This window comes from Oryctolagus cuniculus, chromosome 10 (genome assembly GCF_964237555.1).
Source record: "Oryctolagus cuniculus chromosome 10, mOryCun1.1, whole genome shotgun sequence".
NCBI classification, from domain to species: domain Eukaryota; kingdom Metazoa; phylum Chordata; class Mammalia; order Lagomorpha; family Leporidae; genus Oryctolagus; species Oryctolagus cuniculus.
Window position 1 is genome coordinate 101,536,725 of NC_091441.1, and position 20,291 is coordinate 101,557,015.

The following is a 20,291-nucleotide window of genomic DNA, read 5'->3' on the forward strand; positions in this document are numbered from 1 at the left end:
AGCTGGGACTTGACCGGCGCCCATTTGGCATGCTAGCACTGCAGGTGGTGGCTTTACCCACCACACCACAGTGCTGGCCCCGGCAGATCACTTTCAATCATGCAAAGGATACCACACAGTCTCCTAGCTCTTTTCTTTAGCATTTACCATTTGAGATTAAGAAGTAATTAAGTAAGGTTACTGGCTAATGGGATAACCTTGGCTTGATGTCTTTGGACTTCAATTTTCTGGTCCATCAATTAACCATAATACTTGCTACATTCTAGACCTGCATTGTCTGATACAGCAGCCATTAGCCACATGTGGCTATTAAAAATAAAACAATTCATTAAAATCAAAGAAAATTTAAAACTCAGATTTTCAGTTCCACTAGTCACATCTCAAGTGCTCAAAAGCCTTCTGTGGCTAATGGCTACTGTGAAACACTGATAGACAAGACTGTTCTGGACTGCTGAGAAAGGAAGCAAAGGAAGACACATATTTGAAGAACTACTGTGCCAGCCAAAATCACTAGCTCAGCAAAGTACAAAGAAGAATATACTTGGGGCTGGTGCCATGGTCACTTGGTTAATCCTCCGCCTGCGGTGCTGGCATCCCATATGGGTGCCGGGTTCTAGTCCCAGTTGCTCTTCTTCCAGACCAGCTCTCTGCTGTGGCCCAGGAAGGCAGTCGAGGATAGCCCAAGTACCCACATGGGAGACCGGGAGGAGGCACCTGGCTCCTGGCTTCAGATCAGCATAGCTCTGGCCGTAGCGGCCATTTGAGGGGTGAACCAACGGAAGGAAGACCTTTCTCTCTGTCTCTCTCTCACTAACTCTATCTGTCAAACAAATTAAAAAAAAAAGAAGAATATACTACCACTCTCGTACCTAGAGTATCTTGGATTCTAGGTTTTACTAAATGTGTTATAGTAAAAAGAACATCAAAGCTCTCTTTTCAAGATTAATTTATTTCAAAGACAGAGCTACAGAGAGGAGAGAGAGATAGAGTTACAGAGAGAGGTAGAACCAGAGAGAGAGAGAGGTTTTCCATTTTCTGGTTCATTCCCCAGATGACCATAATGGCTGTAGCTGAGCTGATCTGAAGTCAGGAGTCAGGAGATTCTTCTGGGTCTCCCACATGGGTGCAGGACCCAAGGACTTGGGCCATGTTCTATTGCTTTCCCCAGAACTTTAACAGCTGGATAGGAAGTGGAGCAGACAGGACTTGAATCAGCACCCATATGGGATGCAGGTGCTGCAGGCTGGGGCTTTAACCCTCTGCACCACAGCAGCCGCTCCCACTCCCTTCCTGCCTCAGGCACTGGCTGAGATTCCAATCTGTTGACAAATCACCTACTATGTGGATGGAGGTGTTGTGCTATGATACGCCATATCCTGCTGCAGGCCCTCAAAAGGCACCAAGAACCACCACAACTGCACCTGCAAAGCAGCCTGTGAAACCCAACTGTGAGATTTAGTACCTCGGGTCCATTCCTTGCATTACAATCTCATCCTGCTTGCACTCCATCATGTCATTTGTAAACATGGCATGGAAGTACGGGATCGAGGCTGCTAGGACGATTCGGTGAGCGCTGAATTTGTGGTCCCCAATCTGTGGGCAAAATAAAACACAAAGATAGAAACTGAGTGATGCAAATATAGAAACCCAACCTGGCCTTCACAGTTTACTCTTTTGTCCACTACAATGGTACTGGAGTCACTGCAGGGCCTAACAGCTAAGGCTTATCATAGAGACCATCAAGATCCACTTATTCCAATAGCAGAATGATGAGGTGGTAACACGGTTTGACAAACCTAAGCCTGAATGTCTCAAGTGGTAGATTCTACTTGCACCCTTCTCAATTCTTCCACCAACTCAGATATTTAATTCCTTTTACACTATAATCCCAGTCCCAAGTCTAACAAGCGGATGGAATAGACAAACAGTCCAAGAATGGTGGAGATCCTAACAGCATGTTCCTTAAAAAAAAAAAAAAAAAAAAATCCAATACATAGTGACGGGAAGAGATAACGAGAAACTAAAGCTGACCTCAGCTGGGGGCTTGTGTGGCGACAAAGCAGGCACCACAGGCTTTTTTATTATTATTATTTTTTATTTTTTTGACAGGCAGAGTGGACAGTGAGAGAGAGAGACAGAGAGAAAGGTCTTCCTTTTTCCGTTGGTTCACCCCCCAATGGCTGCTGCGGCCAGTGCGCTGCGCTGATCCGAAGCCAGGAGCCAGGTGCTTCTCTTGGTCTCCCATGTGGGTGCAGGGCCCAAGGACTTGGGCCATCCTCCAATGCACTCTCAGGCCACAGCAAAGAGCTGGCCTGGAAGAGAGCAACCGAGACAGAATCCGGTGCCCCAACTGGGACTAGAACCCGGGGTGCCAGCACCACAGGCTGAGGACTAGCCTATTGAGCCACAGCTTAAATGCTAGGAGGTCCCTGGGCACTAAGCAGGTTCTGGTAGCCAGGGAACCCAGAGTTCCTCTAGGGAAAACAACTCTGGCAGCAGCAGGAACAACTGGTGCTGCACACTGGCCAGAGGTCTGTGTGGCCCTTAGGGATAGAAACCAACTCTTTCTCTAATTTTTATCAAACCATCCCAAAGGCAGGCACAGTGGCACAGCAGGTTAAGCCAGTGCTTGGTAGACTGGTATCCTGTATCAGAGTGCCTGGAATCACGCCCCTTCTCCACTTCTGATACAGCTTCCTATTAATGTGCACCCTGGGAAGCAGCAGATGATGGTTCAAGTACTTGGGTCCCTGTCACCCATGTAGGAGACCCAGGTGGAGTTCCTGCCTTGTGGCTTTGGCCTAGTCCAGACCTGGTTGTTGCAGGCATTTAGGGAGAAAATGAACAGTTCAAAGATTTCTTTCTGTTGCTCTGCTTTTCTTTTTCTTCCGTTTTTTAAAAAAAGATTTATTTATTTGAAAGGCAGAGATAGAGAGAGGAGGAGAAAGAGGGAGAGAGACATAGAGGGATCTTTCACCTCTGGTTCACTTCCCAAATGGCTGCAATAGCCAGGGCTGGGTCAGGCTGAAGCCAGGAGCCAGGAGCTTCTTTCAGGTCTCCTACATGGGTGCAGGGGCACAAGCACTTGGGTCATCCTCTGCTGGTCTCAGGTGTATTAGCAGGGAGCTAGATCAGAAGTGGAATGGCCAGGACTCGAACTGGCACACATATGGGATGCCGATGCTGCAGGCAGAGGTTTAACCTTCTATACCACAGAGCTGACCCCTCTGCTTTTCAAATTAAATACAATAAAACCTTTTATTTATTTATTTTTTTTTTTAAAGACTGTTGAGGTCAATGCTGTGCCTAGTAGGTTATGCCTCTGCCTGCAGTGCTGACATCCCATATGGGTGCCAGTTTGAGTCCCAGCTGCTTCATTTCCCATCCACTTCCCTGCTGGTGGTCTGGGAAAGCAGTAGAAGATGGCCCATGTCCTTGGGTCCCTGCACCTATGTGAGAGACCCGGAAGAAACTCTTGGCTCCTGGCTTCGGATCAGCTCAGCTCTGGCCGTTGCAGTCATCTGGGGAGTGATCCAGCGGATGGAAGACCTCTCTCTCTCTCTGCCTCTGGCACTCTGTAACTCTGCCTTTCAAATAAATAAATAATAAATCTTTTTTAAAAATCACCAACGCATGTCTGAGGAATTCTATAAAGCATTTTCCAACCATCTGCCAAAAGACTATTCCCTTCAATAAGCCTTGCCATTTATAGCTCCAATTTTTGCAAATATTTTTACTTAAGAAACTCCCATTCTCCAGAAGGAGCAAATTAGTCCCCCACCCCTTTCTTCAGTTTCCACATTAGTTAAATGCCTGAGCATCTCACTGCCTGCTGTTCATCAGCTGTGTCACAGTTACTCAGGGATGACAGAGCAGGTGAGGCCACTAAGTCCTCGTTCACTGAACTTCAGATTTACTACCTGTAACTAGTCCTTCAAGGTCACACACAAAATCTTAGAAATGCCAAAGGATCCTTACCAGATTCAAATTGTATTTGTTCCTGCTTTAATCCACATGTTGTTTTATGTACTACTGTTGGAGATGTTAAATGGCTGCATGTTTTGGGCAGATGGGGGTGTTCATAATTTTTTTTCAAAGATTTTTTATTTATTTATTTTATTTGAAAGAGTTACACAGAGAGAGAAAAAGAGGCAGAGAGACAGAGGTCTTCTGCTGTCCACAACAGTCGGAGCTGCGCTGATCCAAAGCCAGGAGCCAGGAGCTTCTTCTGGGTCTCCCATGTGGGTGCAGGGGCCTAAGGACTTGGGCTCTCCTCTACTGCTTTTTCAGGCCACAGCAGAGAGCTGGATTGGAAGAGGAGCAGCCGGGACTATAACCAGCACCCACATGGGATTCCGGCACTGCATCCCTAGTCAAGACTTTAGATGACTGCAAGCCTGAATGATAGCTGATTATAACATCTTTTGGGAAACATGTGCCATTCAAAACAATTATTTATTTATTTACTTGAAAAGCAGAGTTACAGACACAGGGAGAGAGATAGGAGGTCTTCCACCCACTGGTTCACTCCCCAAATGGCCACAACAGCTGGAGCTGGGCTGATCTGAAGCCAGGAACCAGAAGCATCCTCCGGGTCTCTCATTTGGGGTGCAGGGGCCCAAACACTTGGGCCATCTTCCACTGCTTTCCCAGGCCATTAGCAGAGAGCTGGATCAGAAGAGCAGCAGCCAGAACACGATCCAGCACCCATAAGGGATGCTGGCACCCCAGGTGGAGGCTTAACCTACTATGCCACAGTGCTGGCCCCCATATTTGTCAATTTGAATACTAACCCTAAGTAAATGACTATTCTCTCAGGAAGCTTTTAGGACTTTCTCTTTGGGGCCAGTGTTGTGGCACAGAGGATACGGGTGCCAGTTTCTATCTCAGCTGCTCCATTTGCGATCCAGCTCCTTGCTAATGGCCTGGGAAAAGCAGCAAAAGATGGTCCAAGTGTTTGGGTCCCTGTACCCCTATGGGAGACCCAGATGAAGCTCCTGGCTTCAGCCTGCCCAGCCCTGGCAGTTGCAGTCACCTGGGGAGTTAACTAGGAAATAGAAGATTGATCTCTGTCTCTCCATAACTCTTTCAAATAAAAACAATAAATTAAATTAAAAAAATTCTTTATCTCTTTTTTAAAAAGATTTATTTTTTTTACTAGCTATCATATTTTTAATTTCCAAGAACTCTGTTTTCTCAAAGTTGCTTTTTTAAAAGAATCTAATTTTCTTTCATGAATACAGTGTTTTCTCTAATTTCTCCTGGGATATTATATACAGATATTTCAGAAAGTTCAAAGAAAATGGAATAAAAAATGGAATCCAAAGACAAGTTTAGAAACCAGTGTTGTGGTGCAGTGGATTAAGCTGCTACTTGTGATACCCTCTATCACAGTTGGAGTCCTTGCTACTCCATTTCCAAACCAGCTTCCTGCTAATGCTCCCAGAAAGGCAGTGGAAAATGACCCAATTGCTTGGATTCCTGTCACTCATGTGGGAGACCAGGATGGAGTCTTTTGACTCCTAGCTTCTCTTTTTTTTTTTTTTTTTTTTTTTTTTTTTTTTTTTTTTGACAGGTAGAGTTATAGACAGAGAGAGAGACAGAGAAAGGTCTTCCTTCGGTTGGTTCACTCCCCAAATGGCCACTACGGCTGGCGCTGCATCGATCCAAAGCCAGGAGCCAGGTGCTTCCTCCTGGTCTCCCATGCAGGTGCAGGGCCCAAGCACTTGGGCCATCCTCCACTGCCTTCCCAGGCCACAGCAGAGAGCTGGACTGGAAGAGGAGCAACTGGGACTAGAACCCGGTACCCATATGGGATGCCGGTGCCACAGGCGGAGGATTAACCAAGTGAGCCATGGTGCCAGCTCAACTCCTGGCTTTGACTTGGCCCAGACTTGGCTGTTGTGGCCCTTTGGGAAGTGAACCAGCAGATGGAAGATACTCATTCTCTCTCTCATTGTCCCTCTTCCCTTCTTTCCCCTCACCTCTCTGTCACTCTGCTTTTAAAATAAATAAATCTTCTTTTAAAAAGATTTATTCATTTATTTGAAAAGCAGAGTTACAAAGAGGAGAGACAGAGAGATCTTCGATCTGCTGGTTCACTCCCCAGATGGCCAAAATGACTGGAGCTGGGCCAAGCCAAAAGCAGGAACCAGGAGCTTCATCCGAGACTCCCATGTGGGTGCAGGGGTCTGAGCACTTGGGTCATCTTCCACTGCTTTCCCAAGTGGATTAGCAAGTAGCTGGATCAGAAGTGGAGCAGGGGCTGGCACTGTGGTGCAGTAGGTTAATCCTCCGCCTGTGGCACCAGCATCCCATATGGGTGCTGGTTCTAGTCCCAGCTGCTCCTCTTTCGATCCAGCTCTCTGCTATGGCTTGGGAAAGCAGTTCTTGGACCCCTGGACCCATGTAGGAGACCTAGAAGAGGCTCCTGGGGCTGGCGCTGTGGTGCAGCGGGTTGATGCCCTGGCCTGAAGCACTGGCATCCCATATGGGCTCCGGTGGCTCCACTTCCAGTCCAGCTCTCTGCTGTGGCCTAGAAAGCAGTAGAAGATGGCCCAAGTTCTTGGGCCCCAGCACCTGTGTGAGAGACCGGGAAGAAGCTCCTGGTTTTTAGCTTCAGATCGGCGCAGCTACAGCTGTTGTGGCCAACTGGGGAGTGAACCATCAGGTGGAACTCTCTCTCTCTCTCTCTGCCTCTCCTCTCTCTGTGTAACTCTGACTTTCAAATAAATAAACTTATAAAAAAAAAAAAAAAAAGCAGCAGCTCCTGTCTCTTGGCTTCAGATCAGCCCAGCGCCAGCCATTGCAGTCATTTGGGGAGTGAACCAGCGGGTGGAAGACCTCTCTCTCTCGATTTCTCCCTCTTACTGTAACTCTCTCTCTCAAATAAATAAATAAAATCTTAAAAAAAAAAAAGGTGGTGCAGCCAGGACTCGAACTGGTACCCATACGGGATGCCAGCGTTGCAGGCAGTGACTTTACCTGCTGAGACACAGCGATGGCCCCCAAATAAACAAAAAAGGAAGTTTAATTTGGCACAATGTTTTATTTATTTTTTAAAATATTCATTTATTTTTTTGAAGTGGAGCAGCCGGGACTTGAACCACTGTCCATATGGGATGCCGGCACCGCGGGCGGCAGCTTTACCCGCTACGCCACAGCGCCGACCCCGTGCAATGTTTTAAAAATCAATGCATACAGGTGGGCGCTGTGGCTCACTTGGCTAATCCCCCGCCTGCGGCACCCGCACCCTGGGTTCTAGTCCCAGTTGGGGCGCCGGGTACTAGTCGTGGTTGCTTCTCTTCCAGTCCAGCTCTCTGCTGTGGCCCAGGAGGGCAGCAGAGGATGGCCCAAGTGCTTGGGTCCCCGCACCGGCATGGGAGACCGGGAAGAAGCACCCGGCTCCTGACTTCGGATCGGCGCAGCTCCGTAGCAGCCATTAGGGGAGTGAACCAATGGAAGGAAGACCTTTCTGTCTCTCTCTCACTGTCTAACTCTGCCTGTAAAAAAAAAAAAAAAAAAAAAAAGGCAGGCGCTGCGGCTCAGACTCTTCCAGTCCAGCTCTCTGCTGTGGCCTGAGAAGGCAGTGGAGGATGGCCCAAGTGCTTGGGCCCTGCACCCGCATGGGAGACCAGGAGGAAGCACCTGGCACCTGGCTTCAGATTGGTACAGCACTGGCCATAGCAGCCATTAGGGTGGCGAACCAATGGAAAAAAGGAAGGCCTTTCTCTCTGTCTCTCTCTAACTCTGCCTGTCCAAAAAAAAAAAAAAAAAAAAAAAAAAAATCAATGCATACCAGGGGTCTTCAAGACAGTCATGGGAAATGCACATTACAGAAACCTGTACATGGATTTTTCAGATTTTTGTCCCTCAAATAAACTTACCCTTTAATTCTATTTTCCAAAAATTGAAGTACCCCAAATGGTTAAGCAAATTTTTTTTCTCCTTTCCTGTTTTAACTGTTTCCTCTGTTACTTTCTCTTCCGTTTGTTTTGCTCTGTCCCTTATGATACTTCCTCTAATCATCCGATGACACTTTGCTCTCTGTTCAAACCTTTAAAGCTATTTGATAACTACAGGGAAGGTAAGGCTAGAGAATAATTTATGGTCAGGGCCGGCACTGTGGCGCAGTGGGTTAAAGCCCTGACCTGAAGCACCAGCATTCCATATGTCCACCGATTCTAGACCCAGATGCTCCTCTTCTGATCCAGCTCTCTGCTATGGCCTGGGAAAGCAGTGTAAGATGGCCCAAGTCCTTGGGCCCCTGCACCCACGTGGGAGACCCAGAAGAAGCTCCTGGCTCCTAGCTTCAGATCAGTGCAGCTCCGACTGCTACAGCCATCTGGGGAGTGAACCAGCAGATGGTAGACCTCTCTCTCTGTCTCTCTCTCTGTAACTCTTTCAAATAAATAAAATAAATCTTTAAATAATAATAATAATAATTTAGGGTCTTCCCTTTAAGGCAAGAATCTGATATCGTATTGAAGATGCCTAGAAGTAGTATACCCCTCCCCCATTTTTGGGGGAAGATTTATTTTACTTATTTGAGAGACAGTGCAACAGAGACAGAGAGGGTTTACTCTGGTTTACTCTCCAAGTGGCCCCAACAGTCCCAGCCAAAGCCAGGAGCTAGGAATTCTGTCATGGTCTCCCACATTGATGGCAGGGGCCCAAGCACTTGGACAATCTTTCACTGCTTTCTCAGGTGCATTATCAGGGAGCTGGATTATAGGCAGAGTAGCCAGAACTCGAACCAGCACTCCGGTGTGGGATTTTGCCAGTCAACAGTGGTTTAACTTGCTGGCACCTAGTCTCTTTAGGACTTCTTCCTCTGGGTCCATTTTTATCAGAGCAAGATCTTCCAATCTCTTGCACTGGGTGTGAAATGGTGACAGTGCTACCATTCACTACTTAGAACTATAACCTACTAAACTTATTTTCAGTTTTGTTCTATATTGCACCCTTTCTTCTGTACCCACTGTGCCTCAATTTGGAGCCTCTGGTTGAATATTTAGGACTAAAACTTTTTTTAATTTATTTTACAGACAGAGGTAGACAGTGAGAGAGAGACAGACAGAGAGAAAGGTCTTCCTTCCGTTAGTTCACCCCCAAAATGGCCGCCATGGCTGGAGCTACGCCAATCTGAAGCCAGGAGCCGGGTGCTTCCTCCTGGTCTCCCATGTGGGTACAGGGGCCCAAGTACTTGGACCATCCTCCCCTGCCTTCCCAGGCCACAGCAGAGAGCTGGACTGGAAGAGGAGCAGCCAGGACTAGAACCCAGCGCCCATAGGGGATACTGGCGCCGCAGGCAGAGAATTAACCAAGTGAGCCACGCCGCCAGCCCCAGGACTAAAACTCTTGTCTCCTGACAGTAGGGAAGGTGGTTTAGACATCTACAGGGGATTTAAAAAAAAATGTGTTAAGATGGAATTTAGGCCGGCGCCGCGGCTCACTAGGCTAATCCTCCGCCTTGCGGCGCCGGCACACCGAGTTCTAGTCCCGGTCGGGGCACCGGATTCTGTCTCGGTTGCCCCTCTTCCAGGCCAGCTCTCTGCTGTGGCCAGGGAGTGCAGTGGAGGATGGCCCAGGTGCTTGGGCCCTGCACCCCATGGGAGACCAGGAGAAGCACCTGGCTCCTGCCATCGGATCAGCGTGGTGCGCCGGCCGTGGCGGCCGTTGGAGGGTGAACCAACAGCAAAGGAAGACCTTTCTCTCTGTCTCTCTCTCTCACTGTCCACTCTGCCTGTCCCCCCCCCAAAAAAAAAAGATGGAATTTAAAGTTTATTTTGGGAGTGGGCATTTGGTCTAGTGACTACACCAGTTGGGACACCCATATCCTATACTGGACTGCTTAAGTTTTAGAAGTGGCTTCACTTCTGATTTCAACTTCCTTCTCATCTGTACCCTGGGGGGCAGGAGATATTGGCTCAAGTAATTGGGTCCCCATCACCAACATGTGAGATGTAACTTGATATCCCACTTTTGGGTTAAACCTAACCCAACCCAGGGTTAGGTTTAATTGTGGGCATTTGGGGGAGTTAAGATAGCAGATGGGAGTTCTTTCTCTCTTGCTCAAAAAATAAAAAAAAAAAAATAGTTTACTTTGGGGTCCCAGTGTAGCAGTGCAGAGAGTTAAGCTGCTGCCTGAGATATGGGCATTTCACCATATGAACATTGGTTCGAGTCCTACCTGTTCCACTTCTCATACAGCTCCCTGCTAACATGACTGGGAAAGCACTATGATATCTCTTTCCCTTTACTATTATTTTAATGGAGCTAAAGAAGAGAATGAAGATGAAAATTAAAGAATGTGTTCAATTTGTTGCATATTTAACTGCTATGCATTTATATATTTTTTTAATTTTTTTGACAAGCAGAGTTAGTGAGAGAGAAAGACAGAGAGTTATAGACAGTGAGAGAGAGACAGAAAGGTCAGGCCGGCGCCGTGGCTCAATAGGCTAATCCTCCACCTTGCGGCGCCGGCACACCGGGTTCTAGTCCCGGTCAGGGCGCCGGATTCTGTCCCGGTTGCCCCTCTTCCAGGCCAGCTCTCTGCTATGGCCAGGGAGTGCAGTGGAGGATGGCCCAGGTGCTTGGGCCCTGCACCCCATGGGAGACCAGGAAAAGCACCTGGCTCCTGGCTCCTGCCATCGGATCAGCGCGGTGCGCCGGCTGCAGCGGCGGCCACTGGAGGGTGAACCAACGGCAAAAGGAAGACCTTTCTCTCTCTGTCTCTCTATCTCACTGTCCACTCTGCCTGTCAAAAATAAAAAAAAAAAAAAAAAAAAAAGAAAGGTCTTCCTTCCGTTGGTTCACTCCCCAAATGGCTGCTACGGTCGGCACTGCGCTGATCTGAAGCCAGGAGCTGGGTACTTCCTCCCGGTTTCCCATGCGGTGCAGGGACCCAAGCACTTGGGCCATCCTCCACTGCCCTCCCGGGCCACAGCAGAGAGCTGGACTGGAAGAGGAGCAACTGGGACTAGTACCCAAGCGCCCCAACCGGGACTAGAACCCTGGGTGCCAGCGCCACAGGCAGAGGATTAGCCAAGTGAGCCACGGCGCCGGCCTGCATTTATTTTTTTTATCTAGAAAAATAACCAGGAGACAAAACACAAGCCATATGGGCATCAAAGGGTAACTTGATTTCTAAAAACGGAATTTGGCTCAAGAGCAGACAAGCCTATCTTGGAATATGCTAGGAAAATTACATCTGAGTTCTGAGTTTGATTAAGGGGAACAACAAATATGAAACTTGTCCAGAAGAGGGTCTAGAAGCTGCATCTTAACGTGGAACAGTTAATGGATAGTTTGGAAAGGTAAAATCTGGTGCGGAATGATGGTTGTCCTCAAATCCCAGAAGCTACTGTGTGGATGAGGGCAGATCGAGAAATTACAGCGAGGCAAATTTTAGTTTATCATAAACAGTAAGTACTTATCCCTATCAACAAAGAATGTTTAGGGAAGAGGGGCCTTAGGCTGGCTATAAAACTATTAGTTAACTGTGTAAGGGACCTTCTAATTCCATAATCCTGTGATTCTCTGCTTTTGTGAAAAAGCTTTCAAAATCCAAATACTCATGAGCTGTAGCAGGTAAAGCTGCTGCCTATGCAATGCTGGAATCCCGTGTGGACATCAGTTCGAGTTCCGTCTGCTCCAATTTCAATCCGGCTCTCTGTTGTGGCCTGGGAAAGCAGCACAGGATGGCCCAAGTCCTTGGGCACCTGCACCCGTGTGGGAGACCCAGAGGAGGCTCCTGGCTTCAAATTGGCCCAGCTCCGGCCATTAAGGTCATTTGGGGAGTGAATGAGCGGATGGAAGACCTCTTTCTCTCTCTCCACCTTTGCCTTTCAAATAAATAAATAAATCTTTAAAAAAAAAATCCAAATACTCTCACTTGTAATCTCAGTTTAAAAAATTCACTTTAAAAAAAATCAGGTGTGGGGGGGGGGAAGAAGTTATGAAATACCACAATATTCTTAGAATTTTACCTATGAACTTTAAAAAAAAAAATTACTTATTTGAGAGTCAGAGTTAGAGAGAGAGAAAGGGAGAGACAGAGAGGTCTTTCATCTCCCCAGATGGCCACAATGGCTGGAGCTGAGCCAATCCAAAGCCAGGAGCCAAGAGCTTCATCTGGGTCTCCCATGGGGGTGTAGGGGCCCACGCATTTGGGCCATCCTCTGCTGCTTTCCAAGGCTATCAACAAGGAGCTGGATGGGAAGTGGTCCAGCCAGGATGTGAACCAGCACTCATATAGGATGCCAGTGTTGCAAGCAGAGGATCAACCTATGACACTATAGCACCAGCTCCCTACAAACTATATTGAATTTGTTAAAAACTAATTAAAAACTTAAAAACAGCTCATGTCAAGAGCCTCAGAGGGTCACTGATGTCATACATAAGAATGTTAATTGTTAACAACAGGAGTCACTGTGTACTAATTTCCCTTGCAGCACCTCTGTCCTCAATGACTTGTATCATGAGAGTTAATTGTAAAACTTGTTCTCAGTTTGTGTGTTGTGTATGTGTGTGTGTGTGTGTGTGTGTGTATAAACTGCTGAAATCTTACCTAGTATAAAGTTGGTCTTCTGTGTATAAAGCTAATTGAAAATGGGCCGGCGCCACGGCTCAATAGGCTAATCCTCCGCCTGTGGTGCCAGCACACCGGGTTCTAGTCCTGGTCGGGGCGCCGGACTCTGTCCTGGTTGCCCCTCTTCTAGGTCAGCTCTCTGCTGTGGCCCAGGAGTGCAGTGGAGGATGGCCGAACTGCTTGGGCCCTGCACCCATATGGGAGACCAGGAGAAGCACCTGGCTCCTGGCTTCGGATCAGCGAGGTGCGCCGGCTGCAGCTCGCCAGCCGCAGCGGCCATTGAGAGGTGAACCAACGGTAAAGGAAGACCTTTCTCTCTCTCTCTCTCTCTCTCTCCACTCTGCCTGTCAAAAAAACCAAAAACCAAAAACAATAAAGTTAATTGAAAATGAATCTTAATGGAGAATGGGACTGGAATTAGAGAGAAAGGAGGAAGAGGGGTGGGAATGTGGGTGTGTATGGTGGGACAATCACTATATTCCTAAAGTTGTACTTATGAAATTTGTATCCCTTAAATAAAAGGTTTCTTTGGGGAAAATTTTTAAAATAACAATAAAAATAAAAAATCAGATGAGGCCATCATTGTGGTACAGGGGGTTAAGCTGCTGTCTGTGACACCAGCAGGTTCGCTTCCAATTCAGTTTCCTGCCAATGTGCCTAGGAAAGCAGTGGAACATGGTTTAAGTACTTGGGCCCCTGCCACTCATGTGGGAGACCCAGATGCAGTTCTTGGCTCCTGGCTTCGTCTGGGCCCAGCTCAGGCTGTTGTGGACATTTGGGGAGTGAACCAGCAGATGGAAAGATCTCTCTCTCTCTCTTTCTCCATCTTTCTGTAACTGTGCCTTCCAAATAAATAAATCTTTTTTTAAAAATCAGATGACCATTTATAAGCTCTTTTTATATGTCGTGAATTATGTCAAGTTCCAGTTATGCCTGCTTTAAGTGTCCACTTCCACATCCTGGGAGGCAGAAGGTGATAGCTGAAGTACCTGGGACCCTGCCACCCATATGGAGACCTGGACTGAGTTCTGGGCTCCTGGCTTCAGCCTGCCCTAGCCTCCTGGCTGTTGTGAGTATTTGGGGAGTGAATCAGCAGATGGTAGATCCTTTTCTCTTCTCTGCTGTTTAAGTGAAAATGATGTGTTTATTTAAAAAAAAAAAAAAAACAGATCATATTCAGAATCTTCCTAGGCATGGCCCTGCCCTGTTGGTATCTTTGGATTGACAGCGATAATGCAGCATGACACCACAAATTCTGGTTCCAATTCCAGACAGGTGGGCTCAACACACAACCAGTTACAGGAAAAGCAGTTGGGCAAAATCTGAGTTGGCAATAATCTGAGACAGGTGTTCCCAAAGGAAGCAAAAAAATAAACCCAGAAATAGACTTCTCTCTAATGGAAAACATTTTCATACAACTGTTCCTACCTTCTAGGAGCTCACGATCAACATAAATAAAACAGTAAGTGAACAGTTAAGTGCTCAGCCCGCAGGGAGAGGAGACGACCCCTGAGATCAGTGGGTTTTAAGACTAAAGCTTTCAGGCAGTCACTAGAGATGCTGAAAGCGCATGATAAGTAGTAATCCATAACGTTATTGAGGCACAAATTGGATTCATAAAGGCTATGAAGCTGGTGTGTAAAAATAGATTTATAAAATGGAGAGGCGGTAGGAATAGATTAATTTCTAGCATTCCCTGAGGCTGGAAAGTCAATAATTATAAATTCTTAAAGACTGAGATGGCATATCATGGTGCATAAGAATAGGTACTTTGGAGACAGACTACCTAGGATCAACCTAGGTCCCAACATTTACTTGTTCTGTAACACTGGGCTAAATCTCTTATCCTCTTTGGGCCTTAATTTATTCATCTGTAAAATGGGGGAATGCAGTACCTGACTCATGGGGTGACTGTGAGGATTAAATTAGCTGATGAGCTAGCCGTGGTTGCTAGATAGGGTCTGTTAAAGTTGTCAAGAACAAAGTCTACTTTAAGAGATACCACGTGGGGCCAGCGCTGTGGCATAGTGAGTAAAGCCACTACCTGCCGTGCCGGCATCCCATATGGGCGCCAGTTCGAGTCCTGGCTGCTCCACTTCTGATCCTGCTCTCTGCTGTGGCCTGGGAAAGCAGTGGAAGATGGCCAAGTGCTTGGGCCCCTGCACCCATGTGGGAAACCTGGAAGAAGCTCCTGGTTTCAGATCAGCACAGCTCTGGCTGTTACAGCCATCTGGGGAGTGAGCCAGTGGATGGAAGACCTTTCTCCCTCCTTCCCTCCCTCCCTCTCTCGCTCTTTCTCTCTCTCTCCCTCTGCCTAAGAAAGAAAGAAAGAAAGAAAGAAAGAAAGAAAGAAAGAAAGAAAGAAAGAAAGAAAGAAAGAAAGAAAGAAAGTCTGTGCAGCTTATGCATACAAACTACCAAAGTATGGTGTGAAAGCTGGCCTGATCAATTATGCTGCAGTGTATTGCACTGGTCTGCTGCTGGCTCGAAGGCTCCTCAACAGGTCTGGCGTGGACAAAACCTGTGAAGGCCAAGCGCAGGTGACTGGACATAAATACAATGTGAAAAGCACTGATGGTCAACCTGGTGCCTTCACCTGCTATTCTGAAGCAGGCCTTGCCTTGACTACTACTGAAATGAGGTTTTTGGAGCCCTGAAGGGAGCTGTGGATGGAGGCTTGTCCACCCCTCACAGTACCCGAAAGATCTCTTGGTTATGATCTGAAAGCAAGGGGGTTAATGAGGAAGTGCATAATTCATCGGAAGCACGTCACGGGTCAGAACTCTGCAGCTTATACATGTTACCTAATGGAAGAAGATGAAGAATCTGTTCTCCCCATACATCAAGAGCAGTGTAACCCCTGACATGATGGAGATGGATGAGAAAGTTCATGCAGCTCTATGAGAGAACTCAGTATGTAAGAAGAAGTCTAAAAGAGAAATTAAAAGGACATGGGACCCTTCCAAAATGTCCTTTAATCAGAAGAAAGATCAGATAGCTCAAAAGAAAGCAAGCGTCCTCAGAGCTCAGGAGCAGGCTGCTGAACGCTAAACCAAACAATGTTCTATGAAGACTTCTGATAAAGACAATAAATTTACAGACAAAGCAAAACGATTATTTTTAATAAATAAATTAACTAATATTTGTAAGGTTTTAAGATGGCATTTGGCACATATTTAGTGCTAGAAAAGAGCTTATTGAATGAACAAAAATAATATCCTAAAATTTATAGAATTTATTTTTAAGATCTTTAGAGAAGAGGGTTGGCAAAGCATGGTCTGTGGGCCAAATCTGTCCTGCTTCCTGTTTTTGTATGGCCCATGAATTAAGAGTAATTTCTACATTTTTTAAAAAGGTTTATTTATTTATTTAAAAGTCAGAGTTACAGAGAAGGAGAGGCAGAGAGAAGTCTTCAAGCCGCTGGTTTAGTCCCCAAATGGCCACAATGGCTGGAGCTGTGCTGATCTGAAGCCAGAAGCCAGGAGCGTCTTCTGGGTCTTCCATGTAGGTGCAGGGGCCCAAGGTCTTGAGCCATCTTCTACTGCTTTCCCAGGCCATAGCAGAGAGCTGGATCGGAAGTGGAGCAGCAGGACTTGAACCGACACCTATATGGTATGCAGCATTGCAGGCAGCAGCTTTACCTGCTACACCGCAGCGCCAACCCCATTTGTACATTTTTAAATGGAAAAAAAAATTAAAAGGCTAATAACTCCATGATGTGAAAGTTTTATGAAACCCAAATTTCAATATTTTTGTATAAAGTTTTATTGGAATGTGGACATGCCATTATGACAGCAAAGCTGAGTAACTGTAACAATGACCACTGGCCCACTGAGCTAAAAAAGCATTTACTTCCTGCCCTTTTATAGAGAAAGCTTGCTGACTTCTGCTCTAGAGTCACCAGGAACAAATATTACAAATGGGGAAGTAAGCACAAGTGAGCACATTCTCTAGAAAGGAGAAGCAGACCCTTATCTCAGAACACTCCCCTCTCCCCACCCTCACCCCCAGCTCACATCACACCTAATCTCCTGCTGGTATTAATGGACTTCCCTGCTGAGCTAACCTCAGCTTTATGGAGTTCAACACTGAAATGAACTACATCCTATAAATGAGCTGTGCCTGAAATAGAGGCACTCACATGGGAGCCATAAATGGCCCCATGGGCCTGCCACCACCAATGTGCCTTTCTGTTGAACTTCAATTTCTTAACCACACTTACACAATTATTCGTTTTTCCCCCCACCTCCCATTGGGTTCAAGTGCTAATTAGCTTCAGCAAATAATGCAACATTGCCCATCAGAAATGGAGGAGATGGGGGGGGGGGTGTTGTTTGCAACAGCAGGTAAAGCTGCTACCTGCAATGCCGGAATCCCGTAGGGGCACTGGTTCAAGTCCCTGCTGCTCCACTTGCAATCCAGCTCCCTCCTAATCTGCCTAGGAAAGCAGTGGATAATGGCCTAAATCCTTGGGCCCTCGCACCCACATGGGAGATCTGGAAGAAGCTTCTGACTACGGGCTTCAGTCCAGAGACCAAATGGCCCAACTCTGGCCAGGGTGGCCATTTGGGGAGTGAACCAGTAGATGGAAGATCTTTCTCTCTCTCTCTCTCTCTCTCAATCTCTTTGTCTCCTCTTTCTGTAAGCTCTGCCTTGTCCCGGTTGCTCCACTTCTGATCCAGCTCTCTACTATGACCTGGGAAAGCAGTAGATGACCAGGTCCTTGGGCCCCTGCACCCGCGTGGAAGACCCAGAGGAAGCTCCTGGCTCCTGGCTTTGGATCTGCGCAGCTCCGGCTGTTGTGGCCATCTGGGGAGTGAACCAGCGGATGGAAGACCTCTCTCTCTCTGTCTCTCTCTCTCTGTCTCTCTCTCTCTCTGCCTCTCCTCCTCTCTCTGTGTAACTCTGACTTTCAGATAAAATGATGACAAGAAAAAAAAAGACATAATACATATCTCTAAGTAGCTATATAATATAGGTAATTACTAAATATATCTTAATGTTATAATGCTGTGTTAACTATCAATTATCTATAAGATTATAATGATAGTGATCTGCTAATTATTTTAGGTTACTTGAAAGTTAGCAGAAAATACTTTTGGCTTCAACACTATTAAAAATCTTTCGGCCGGCGCCACGGCTCACTGGGTTAATCCTCCGTCTTGCGGTGCCGGCACACTGGGTTCTAGTCCCGGTTGGGGCGCCGGATTCTGTCCTGGTTGCCCCTCTTCCAGGCCAGCTCTCTGCTGTGGCCCAGGAGTGCAGTGGAGGATGGCCCAAGTGCTTGGGCCCTGCACCCCATGGGAGACCAGGATAAGCACCTGGCTCCTGCCATCGGATCAGCGCGGTGCGCCGGCCGCAGCGCGCCGGCCGCGGTGGCCATTGGAGGGTGAACCAACGGCAAAAGGAAGACCTTTCTCTCTGTCTCTCTCTCTTACTGTCCACTCTGCCTGTCAAAAAAAAAAAAAAAAAAAAAAGTCTTTCAAAAACTTATGACTACCTGCAGACTTCATCTCACATGAGCTCTGTCCAGTACCTGTCCAGCACTCACTACCTTCTGGAAATTACTATATTTTTTAAAAAGATTTATTTTATTTATTTGAAAGGCAGAGTGAGAGAGACAGAGAGAGATTGTCTATCCCTGGTTCACTCCCTAAATGGCCTCATTGGTCAGGGCTGGGCCAGGCCAAAGCCAGGAGCCAGGCCAAAGCCAGGAGCCAGAGGCTTCATCTGGGTTACCACAGGGGTGCAAGGGCTCAAGCACTTAAGTCATCCTCCACTGCTATTCCTAGGCACACTAGTAGGGAGCTGGATTGGAAGTGGAGCAGCTGGGACTCGAACAGGTGCCCATATGGGATTCTGGCACTGCAGGCAGAGGTTTAACCTCCTATGCCACAGCACCAGCCAAGTGGAAATTTATATCTTCATTACAATCACAATGCACAAAATATGGCCCAAGCCTACCAACTGGATCCTTCCTCAGGATTTTTCAAATCAGAAAGAAGGAAGGGCTATAGCGGCGCCGGCACACCAGGTTCTAGTCCCGGTCAGGGCGCCGGATTCTGTCCCGGTTGCCCCTCTTCCAGGCCAGCTCTCTGCTGTGGCCAGGGAGTGCAGTGGAGGATGGCCCAGGTGCTTGGGCCCTGCACCCCATGGGAGACCAGGAAAAGCACCTGGCTCCTGGCTCCTGCCATCGGATCAGCGCGGTGCGCCGGCCGCAGCGCGCCGACCGCGGCGGCCATTGGAGGGTGAACCAACGGCAAAGGAAGACCTTTCTCTCTGTCTCTCTCTCTCACTGTCCACTCTGCCTGTCAAAAAAAAAAAAAAAAAAAAAAAGAAGGAAGGGCTACAGTCCCACCCAGGGCAGCAAGGAGCCACCAGGTGTTTGACAAACCAGTCTGCATGGGAGGACAGGCTGAAAGACAGAAGAAAGTCACAGCAGCACTTGCAGCTCCCAGGCCCAGCGTCAACCCTGTCATTCCTCCAGTTTGTAACATAGACAAGCTGAGAAATGACTGGTGTGCTGAGGCTACTTCTGCCATTAGGAAGCACTGTTCTGAGTGCTGTGGTCCAGAGAACTCCCTGTGGGAATTCAGACAAGGGGACCTTCCATCAGGGCCTGCATGAATGAGTAATAACAAAGTGTTGTAGCTGTGTGGGCCATGGCGGTGCCTCAAGGCCCTCATTTTACTCACCAAGGAGGTCTTAGAGGATCTACTTGTAGAAGGTGAGGAACCAACCCTGGGGTGATAGAAAGCACTCACTCCAGATGGCAAAGGTATACAGCAAACACGGCTTCACTGACTAGGAACAGTGCTGGGCATTTACAAATGGCCAACAGGTATGTGCCACATAGATTACTTGAAAGTAATCCCTAAGCAGTTTACTTTCTTGGAAAAGTTACCATTATTTTGGTTAGGGAAAACCAAGTCCACGATCTGAATTCCCACAATAACTCAGGTATGTGTCCCACCTGAGGTCAGATAGGCAGGAACAGGGCCACTCGTCCTCCTCTGGAGAGGGGCTGCCCCTTTCCCACAGCTCCACTTTCCTCCTTCCCCACCAGAGGGGTGCCCATCCCTGGAGGCAAAGGCCGGGCTCTTCTTGCGGACCCCACTGTTGACGGTGAGAATGCCTGGGTTTCTCAGAGCGACTTCTCCCTCTAGCTGTCTTAGCTGAGACTGCGACCACTGCCTGTGGGACTACTGAGGATCTCCTGCTCTCCCTCAGATGTCCTCTCTTCAATCCACCTGTACAGATGCCCCCTTCGCCACATAATTTCTTCCCATTTACACCTCTGAACTTTTTGAAGGGGCAATTTGTCAAAATATGTTAAAATTCTACTCTTTGGGGGCTGGCGCTGTGGCACAGTGGGTTAATGCCCTGGCCTGAAGCACCGGCATCCCATGTGGGCACCGGGTCAAGGCCTGGCTGCTCCACTTCTGACCCAGCTCTCTGCTGTGGCCTGGGAAGGCAGTGGAGGATGGCCCGGGTGCTTGGGCCCCTGCACCCACATGGGGGACCCAGAGGAAGCTCCTGGCTCCTGGCTTCGGATCGATGCAGCTCAGGCCATTGCAAACAACTGGGGACTGAGCCATTGGATGGAAGACCTCTCTCTCCTCTTTCAGTGTAACTCCTTCAAATAAATAAATAAATCTTTTAAAAAAAATTCTATTCTTTGATTCAGTAATTCTCCTTC

General features: G+C 47.5%; 1 protein-coding gene and 1 pseudogene across 4 annotated transcripts in view; one reads left to right on the forward strand and one right to left on the reverse strand.

The window, feature by feature from the left end:
• KLHL18 (kelch like family member 18) overlaps nt 1–20,291 on the reverse strand; it is a 70,111-nt gene that overhangs the window by 25,432 nt on the left and 24,388 nt on the right. For all 4 annotated transcript variants that reach the window (XM_070050928.1, XM_070050927.1, XM_070050930.1 and 1 more), the window contains one exon: nt 1,463–1,593. In XM_070050928.1, the coding sequence (XP_069907029.1) occupies nt 1,463–1,593 (131 nt within the window). The remainder of the gene's footprint in view (nt 1–1,462; nt 1,594–20,291) is intronic.
• On the forward strand, nt 14,342–15,731 carry LOC100352003 (large ribosomal subunit protein uL18-like; annotated as a pseudogene).